This window comes from Dendrobium catenatum, unplaced genomic scaffold, assembly GCF_001605985.2.
Source record: "Dendrobium catenatum unplaced genomic scaffold, ASM160598v2 fragScaff_scaffold_853, whole genome shotgun sequence".
Lineage (NCBI taxonomy): Eukaryota > Viridiplantae > Streptophyta > Magnoliopsida > Asparagales > Orchidaceae > Dendrobium > Dendrobium catenatum.
The window spans coordinates 1,856,740-1,865,176 of record NW_021319315.1 but is presented as its reverse complement, the minus strand read 5'-3'; the positions used below and the strand labels follow the sequence as shown (position 1 = coordinate 1,865,176).

Sequence of the window (8,437 nt, the reverse complement as noted above, 5' to 3'; positions counted from 1 at the left end):
AGTATGTACAAGATTGAAAATATTTGAGGTTTACGTTTTTTTTTTAAATTCCTTTTTATTACGCTTTTTTACTTAATTAGTTTTAAAACTTGCTCTTTTTATAATTTTGCCAAATAAAAACTATTAAATCGGTAATTATCTGAACAGCTGGGCAACTTTACTAAGTCATTTAAAGATAATTAACGGTTCACTTTTTTCTTTCTCATTTAATGCCTTTTTGCAAATGGATCAGTTCATTCCCGGCCGCAATTTCCGCTACATATCGTTATAATTAATCCAATATTTAATACTTGGGGGATTTACTTCTTAGGTAGAATTTTTATCTTTCTTACACATCTGAATCCAGAGGACTGCCTTTTTTGAGGCTTGAAATTGATTATTTGTCACTATTGTTTGAGCTTGCAGCTCAATTTGGGTTGAAGAGAGAGACCCGACGATCCTTTGATGCTTTTTTCCAGCTTGGAATCTGTCCAGGGATTGAATTTGGATGTTTTTTTTTTCTGTTTGACCGTGCATGTGGGCGTCGCTAGGTAAAGTTCAGATCTTTTTAAGTTTTTGCAGGAGGTTCCTTAGGCCTTAGGCTTTTGCCCTTCCATGTGCCTTCTTCTTTACCCTGTTTCTCTCTCTCTCGCGCGCGCGCTGCGTTTCACTTGGCCTGGTTATTTAAGTAGATGATGTGGATGTAGCTACCTGATAGAAACTAGCTCCTGTTTGTCTGCTTTCCTTCATTGTTTGTTTTCTCTCTTCCTCCTCCTTGCTCCTGTCTCTTCACGTTCTCTGAACCTGTATCTGGTTTTTGTTTAGCTTTTGTAAAGTTTGGTTTTTGTGGCGAAAGTTCGCTGCTTTCTTCGAGTTTCATCAAAATCTTTTTGATTCTTGGCCTCTTTGGGAGATGAAGTTTGGCTCTGTAATTTATGAATATTCGTATTTTGTTTGATTTGGTCTCTTCTTGTTTGGTTGAATGGCGTAATTTTCTCGTTCGTTATCCCATTATTGACCGTTTCTTCCGAGAATCTGCTGGTCTCTACTGCAGCTTTGGAGAATAGTAGATCTGTATGGAGAATTAGGTTTATGTGTTTCTGATTCTAAGTCCATTTGATCCAGCCTGGTAGTTTTGAGCCAGACCTCTCAATTGGATCTGTGTCATCAGGATGAGGGATTTTCCTTCCTGTTTTGGTGAAAGCGGAGTTCAAGTGGCCGATGCCTCGTCCAATTCAGGCAAAACTTCTCAGAATCTTGTTACTTGCCTCTATAGCACACAGCTCTGTGGCAGCTCTTGTGTGATCTCCATCACATGGAGCAAGAACATGATGGGCCAGGGTCTCAGCATCGGAGTTGATGATTCCAACAACCAGTCTCTCTGTAAGGTGGACATAAAGCCATGGCTGTTCTCCAAAAGAAAAGGTTCGAAGAACATGGAGACCGAAAAAAGCAAGGTAGATGTCTTCTGGGATCTCTCTAATGCAAAGTTTGGTTCTGGGCCTGAACCAGTAGAAGGATTCTATGTTGCAGTTCTCTTTGATTTCCAGATAGTTCTTCTTCTTGGTGATCTAATCAAAGAAGCATATAAAAAGACCAATGCAGGCCCTTCTCCTTATAATGCCATGTTTGTAGCCAAGAAGGAGCACATATTTGGCAAGAAGATCTACTGCACCAAGGCTCAATTCTCTGACAAAGGCCAAGTTCATGACATATTGATAGAGTGTGATACAATTGGGTTGAAGGATCCTTGCCTTGAGATCCGCATCGATAAGAAGCGGGTGATGATGGTGAAGAGGCTCCTATGGAAATTTAGAGGAAACCAGACAATTCTCGTTGATGGGTTGCCTGTTGAGGTTTTCTGGGATGTGCACAACTGGCTTTTTGATGCATCCATGGGCAGTGCAGTCTTCATGTTCCAAACTATTATTTCAACTGAGAAATCATTGCAGTGGGGTTCCTCCCAAATGTTGGCTGAACCTCAGCTCCGGCGCCTTAGTTTCTCATTGATTTTGTATGCCTGGAAGAGTGAATAGGTCTGTGCATGCTTTGTAGAGTGTTCACACTGCCTCATCATATCTTTTAAGTGCTAAACAGAATCCAATATTGTGTGACTTCTCTTCATATTGTGAGCAAATTTTCCATATACTTAGCTTTTTTCCCTTTGTTTTTCGATATACTTGGTTATATTGAACCAGACCAAGAACTGAAAATTGTGTTATTTTCCATCCCATGTGTGACCAGGCAATTTCTAATTCTGTTGTTTTAGTTTTAGTTGCTATCTTTCACTGGAAAGCCTGGTTACTTCCGTACATTGGATTATATTTGGAGTAGATCTGATCTTGAAATTCAGATCTTCTAAAGAATGAAGGAGAGGAAGTTTAAAACAGTATTAAATAGTTTTGTTTTAGAAAGCTTTTTGAATTGCTGTGTATTTCCTTCTCCCCGCTCGAACTGGCTTTGTCTTTATCTTCCCCATTCAAAAAATCTTTGTGTGGATTTGTATTCTTTTGATTGCACTTCAAGTTGATTAGTTTTAAGATCATGAGGTGTCCATGCAGATCAACTAACATGTATAAACCAAAATTGGTGGTTTGTCCTGTGTTGACTTTTATGGATTTGGAGAGAACATCTCTCCTCTCCCCACCCCACCTTTGCCTACCTCATCAGCAACTCCTGGCCCCAGATCAACAAACATGGTTGCTTTATTTTGAGTTGACTTTGATGTTTTTTGAGAGAAAATCAAAGTGTAAGTCATCTCAGTTAAGTGCAAGCCTGCAACCAAATAAACCAATTCAAAATTTTATTGCCTAGTAGATTTTAGAAGGTGGTGTTGTCATCTTTGAGTTCCAATATTCGTTGCCAGATCCCACCAGGTCTCAAGTTCTGAATGAGAAACGTGGAGGTTTGCGTTAGGTAGTCGTCATCCAGCGTAAAACTTGTCAAATAATCATGACATGATGAGGAATCATCTTGATTGTAGCCCAACTATGAGGGCATTATGGATAATTTTAGAACAAATTTATCTATTTCCCTCGACCACTCTTCTTGAGATTTGGATAAAAAATGACAAGTGTACTTATAGAATGGAAATTATGTAGAAGAACAGGCCAATAATACCTCTTATAAGGAGCTTTGGGAGGCAAATGGGATGATTAAGCCTCTTACTCCTCGTTATTTATTGTTCTTTGTCATTTTCGTTATTAGTTATTACTATATTTTTTGGGTCTCTATAGTTTGTCAATGATGTATATTACAAACTATAACATGTTATTGAATCACTCTGGGTTGGTTTTTTATTTTTTTTTGCATTTCATTTGCATTTGGTTCCTTTTTCTCCTTGCTCCAATGATAAATTGAGATATCCCATTGAAGAATTCATGGAACATTGAGAGATCACAAACTAGTTTTTATGGAACTTCACTCAACTTCTTGGTGACTCCTTGTTGTAGAATTCTTTGATCTCCTTTCTTGATCTTCCTCCTCAAATTTTCTTCTTATTTTTTGGCTTCTCCTTGCTTTCTGGATGTCTCTTTGCTTCTTTTATGTCTCCATGATAAAAAAATGAAGAATTGACGAGAAATTTAAGCAATGAAGAGAAGTGGGCCTCGCAGAATCGTTGATGGAGCTCAGAGGTGTGATTCAATTGGCAACAAAGAACCTAAAGCCTTAGCAGTGAAGCTAAGCCAACAGATAATCCAAATCTTGCAATTATTTCAAAATGATTCAAAGATGAAAACTAGCTCTTTTATAGGGGAACGCTTAAACAACAGATAAGTCCAACTACAGATACAGGAGCCATAGGACTACAAGATAGCAACAAAAGCCTCATATGCATCCAAAGAACAATAGAATTGGTAGTAGGTATATCCACTTGGAATTAAATATACTGGATAAGCACAAATATTCTCATGTAAATCCACATGGCATAAAAGCCAAAGACAAATTCAGTAACAGAGTAGCACAGGATAAGTACAAAAAATAGCAATATACTCATACATGTCTTCCATTGGATTTATTATTCTGTGCGGAGTTTGGAGGGCATCTGGAGACCAATAAAAATGTGCCACGTCACCCAAAAAATTACCGCGCTCGATACCGAGCGGTACCCGAACGACCGTCCGGTTTCCGCACAGAATAATAGCTCCTTCCATTGATCTAAAGTCCTTGAAATCATAAACTAACAGTCCATTAAAAGCTAAAAGTAAAACTACATAACTAGTGCATATTCTAACTAAACATTGCAAACTAGCCCAATTAAAAACAACAAGCTGCATGATCGGTGAAGATCCAGTTGAAAACAATAAACTATAGAACTATACCAGCCTCTAAATCAGATAGCTAAATTGAACCAAATAAATTCATCTGAACTAAATATTGCTGATATCATTTATTTGATTGATATTTCTTATGACAGTAAACATTGCTGTTGTGAATCCCTTATTTGTTCTCATCTCCAAGATTTGAACCTTTTCATCATAAGTAGGATTAGGGTTTTCGTGAATTATTATATACTGATTTTGTAATGGATGATGAAAGATTTCGTTAATTCTTAGTCTACATCTTTAATTATCAAAAGCACAATTTTATAAGAAGAATGATATGAGTATAAGCCAAAAAATATAGATACAAAGATCGATTATATAAAGCATGAAATCAAAGGAAGGACCATCCAATTGTACAATAAAGAAATAAAAGAGAGAATAGTAGTCATCTGGGCCGCCCTATTTGAAGCATGATGAAGACATGATAGTGATGATATATATATATATATATATATATATAATAGGGTTTTGAATCTCTTGTCCACCACAATGCAATCACTCAAAATGCGCCCATCAAATTCATTAGGTGCATCATGGTCATCTATGTCTTCACCAATAGGAGGGAGTGAGGGAACTTCCAGAATCATCTATATGATTAGGTAAATAGACTAGGTACAATCTATTGAATTGTGAAATGATCTAATAACATAATAGTATGATTGCACTTTGTTAGGTAAAATATGTTCACTTGAGTATTAATGACTAAATATAGTATTCAATTTTTTTTCATAATTTTAGGAGCATTATATTGATCTGAGCATCAATTATTTTTGCTACTTGAATTATCATTGCATGATGAAATTGAAAACTGACCTAATTATCCTTAGCTTATCCTTTTCCCTACTGCGGCTCAAGGGAGAGGGGAAGAAAGAGATAGCTAGAGAGAACTTTAGATCTGAAAATCTTGGGGATTAATTTATATGTCAAACCAGTTATGAAAATTGACATACTCAATGTAGGACATTATCCTATTTTAGATTATAGTAAATCTTAAATCCTATATTTTCTTGTAGTACTCCTTCATATTAAATTTATTATGTGTTTACTAAGTATTCATAGCCTATAGCTATTCATGTAGTCTTATTCATTTTTGCACATATATGTATAGATTAGGCAAGGTTTCCGACACTATCCAAATCTTATATGGTGAGGTACCTATGAGTTATAGGGAATTGTTGATAAAGTAAGGTGATTTATGTTTTTTAGATTATCGAGCATGAAGATTAGTTGGATCATTAGTAAGAAAATTTAAGTGGTTAAAATTTTAAGCATACGAAAGGATGTATGGAAATAAAGATAAATATATTTATGAATGTTTACATGTGTATTTTGATGGTGCTAGCTTGGATGCTAATATATTTTTGAATTGATGGCTCTAACTTGTTAGCATTGAGAATTGTAAATATATGAACTATGCATGCTTTTGCTAATGGGGTATGTATCAATCAGTTTTGTGTTAAATATATATCTTCTTGCTAGTGAAAGCAGTAGATGTAGGAATTACACCCCACTTGTGTTGATGGAAAATGTTGACAATGATGGGTGTTAAGTTCTAGGGCTCTAAAGATAAAGTGTATAATTTATTACCTTTTAAATCAAAAGCTTTGACATGGTATTATCCATAATGTAATTCAACAGTTATGTGACTTTATGTTAAGTTTTACGAAGAAGATGATGATGATGTTGACAATGATATTTAAACACTATAATTATGTTTATGACTTCAAATGTTATGACATTTGTTATAACCACTTTACTTTCTTTGCCATGATGTTGATTGTTATTCTAAATGCCATATTTTTAGAAAAGCTTATACAATGTGTAATGATTAGCATACTTTTTGTTTCTTACCCTATTGTGTTCATTATTATTTATAATTCTGATATACTCGTTGAGTTATATACCTATTAGTTGGTTATATAGATAGCATATGCATAATTTAGTAGTTCATATCCTTAGACATGTATAAACATGTTGGCTATGTAGTAGATGTAGTATTTCTAGTTTTATGTTTATACATCTTAGCATATGTGTATATTTAGTTTCTTGTTTGATGAAATTTTATGGCTTGTTGGTTTTTTTTATGAAGTTGAAAAACTTATTTAAAAAAATATATTTTAAAATATGGTGAATGTTCTTTAGAATGAATAGTAGGTTCAACTGTCCATCAAATTATCCATTCTTGTCTCAACACTTCATGCTTATTACTTTCGTTGAATTCTATGTATAATCTATGAATGACAATATGTTTTTTGAACTTATCCATAATTTAGAGTAAGCTTTGTTGAATTTCTCCTAAATCATGCACACTTTGGGCAAAGGAAAATGCAAACTCATAAGACTAATATAAGCATGCAATTTTATTTATTCCTTAGATCAATGTGGGGCACTCCAAAGTCAAAATATATATACAAAATTAAGGGCACTAATTTAGTTTGGCTTCTAAGAGGAGATAGATACCTACATTTATCAGCACAAATCTCTTGAAGTTTGAACAAGGAATTTATCACTTCTAATGAAAATGGAGGAAGCTCGACATAAGAAGACAAGACTCAATATAGGGAAGAAGACTGAAACTCAACATAAGAAAGAGGACTCACATCACCTAAATAAATCTACTCTTAGTTCACATATCAATGACATACTAGTCTCGATGTGCTCAATGTATAGATAAAACTATCAATACCTTGCATAATTTCCAATGGTAGTTTTGTTAATTCTTATCTAGCACTCTCATTTGTGGCTTTCCTTTTTTTGATGATCAATGCCAATAATGATGATGGGGAGACTTTCAATATAAAATAAGTTCATATGAAGAAACTCCATATTTTTAAAGTTGATAGACTTGTTTTGGGTTAGTTGTGTTAGTTTTATGTTTTAATTATCTAATCTTTTAGTGAGATTCTTAGGATTTCTTTTAACGATAAAAATCATGTATTATATCTCTTTGTTGAGGTCTAATATTTCTCTCCTCAAATTGATAATCATTGTATATGTAATAATGTCCAACCTTTATTTAAATATTGATATCTAAAGTAATTACATTGTTTAGGATGATACTCTTGTGGCAAGGTGATACAACAAGGTGTAATAATGTATTATTTTATATGTTATATTTTTAGTAAAAAAAGTATTATTTTAATTGTGTTGGGCAGGAAAAATAAAAAAAGGGCTCAAAATTTTAAGTATCATCCAGCGCGGCGACATCGGACAAATCAATGCCGCAGTGCCATTAAGGGCACTGTTGGAGCACCACAATATTGACATGGCGGTGTAGACTGCTTTATTTGTCAGCACTGTAATATCAAAATGATCAGCTTGGCAGCACCATGCTCGCTATCTTCAAGCACCTCAGTGGCACAATCTTTCATGCCTTGGCTCCAAAATTGCCACTCGGGGGCCGCAGCATTTGAAAGACAGTAGTGCCGTGGCGTAGCAGTTGTAACTTTCAAATGACACAATCTGTGAGCAAAGCGATGCGACTATTTTCTAAGTAATTGATCCGCATCTGCAAGCGTCACGGTAGAGAAAAAACATCTACGCAGTGACATTAGTTTATTTTATGGGCGCTTCAGCACCAATCATTTAAGAGACGCATCGCCGGTTGTCTAATTTGTATTTTCCTATAAATAGTCATTGTGTTACATTTGTAATAGATTTCAGTCACTTGTATAATTTCAGTACTTTTCAAAGTACTTCTTTTGATTTCTCTTAGAGTGAATTCTAAGGGAGACTAAGGAAGTATGAGATACAATCATTAGAATATTTAGTAAGTATTTATTTGAGCAACTCTGTATGTTAAGGAAGGAGTGTAAATGAGATACATTGATCCTTACTGGTGATATCATTCTCTTGTATTTTCACTCTTCTATGATTTAAATATAATTATGTTTGATTATATGGCTAATTCTCTAGTTTTGGATTGATGATATAGATAATATATTAAATAATAGTGAAGATTTTTGTGCTCTAAAGTTAAATGATATTTTTAATATTATCTCATTTTTTATTTCTTAACACATAGTGACCATATGTGTAGTTAAAATCTAGTCTGATGTATAGCCTCGAAGGAGGAATGCAAGAACAATCAAGAATATTAAAATTTTTTGTTTGCATACTTTAGACATATGATG

General features: G+C 34.4%; 1 protein-coding gene across 1 annotated transcript; it reads left to right on the top strand.

Moving 5' to 3' along the window:
• The first annotated feature begins 258 nt into the window (after nt 1-258).
• On the top strand, nt 259-2,234 carry LOC110108008. The gene has a single exon (XM_028696922.1). It carries the CDS (start codon nt 1,152-1,154, stop codon nt 2,013-2,015), a length of 864 nt encoding a protein of 287 aa, XP_028552755.1. The 5' UTR covers nt 259-1,151; the 3' UTR covers nt 2,016-2,234.
• The last annotated feature ends 6,203 nt before the right edge of the window (nt 2,235-8,437 follow it).

What these genes read in the sequence shown, in the direction of transcription:
- LOC110108008 (XM_028696922.1), top strand. Translation starts at nt 1,152, where the DNA reads ATGAGGGATTTTCCTTCCTGTTTTGGTGAAAGCGGAGTTCAAGTGGCC.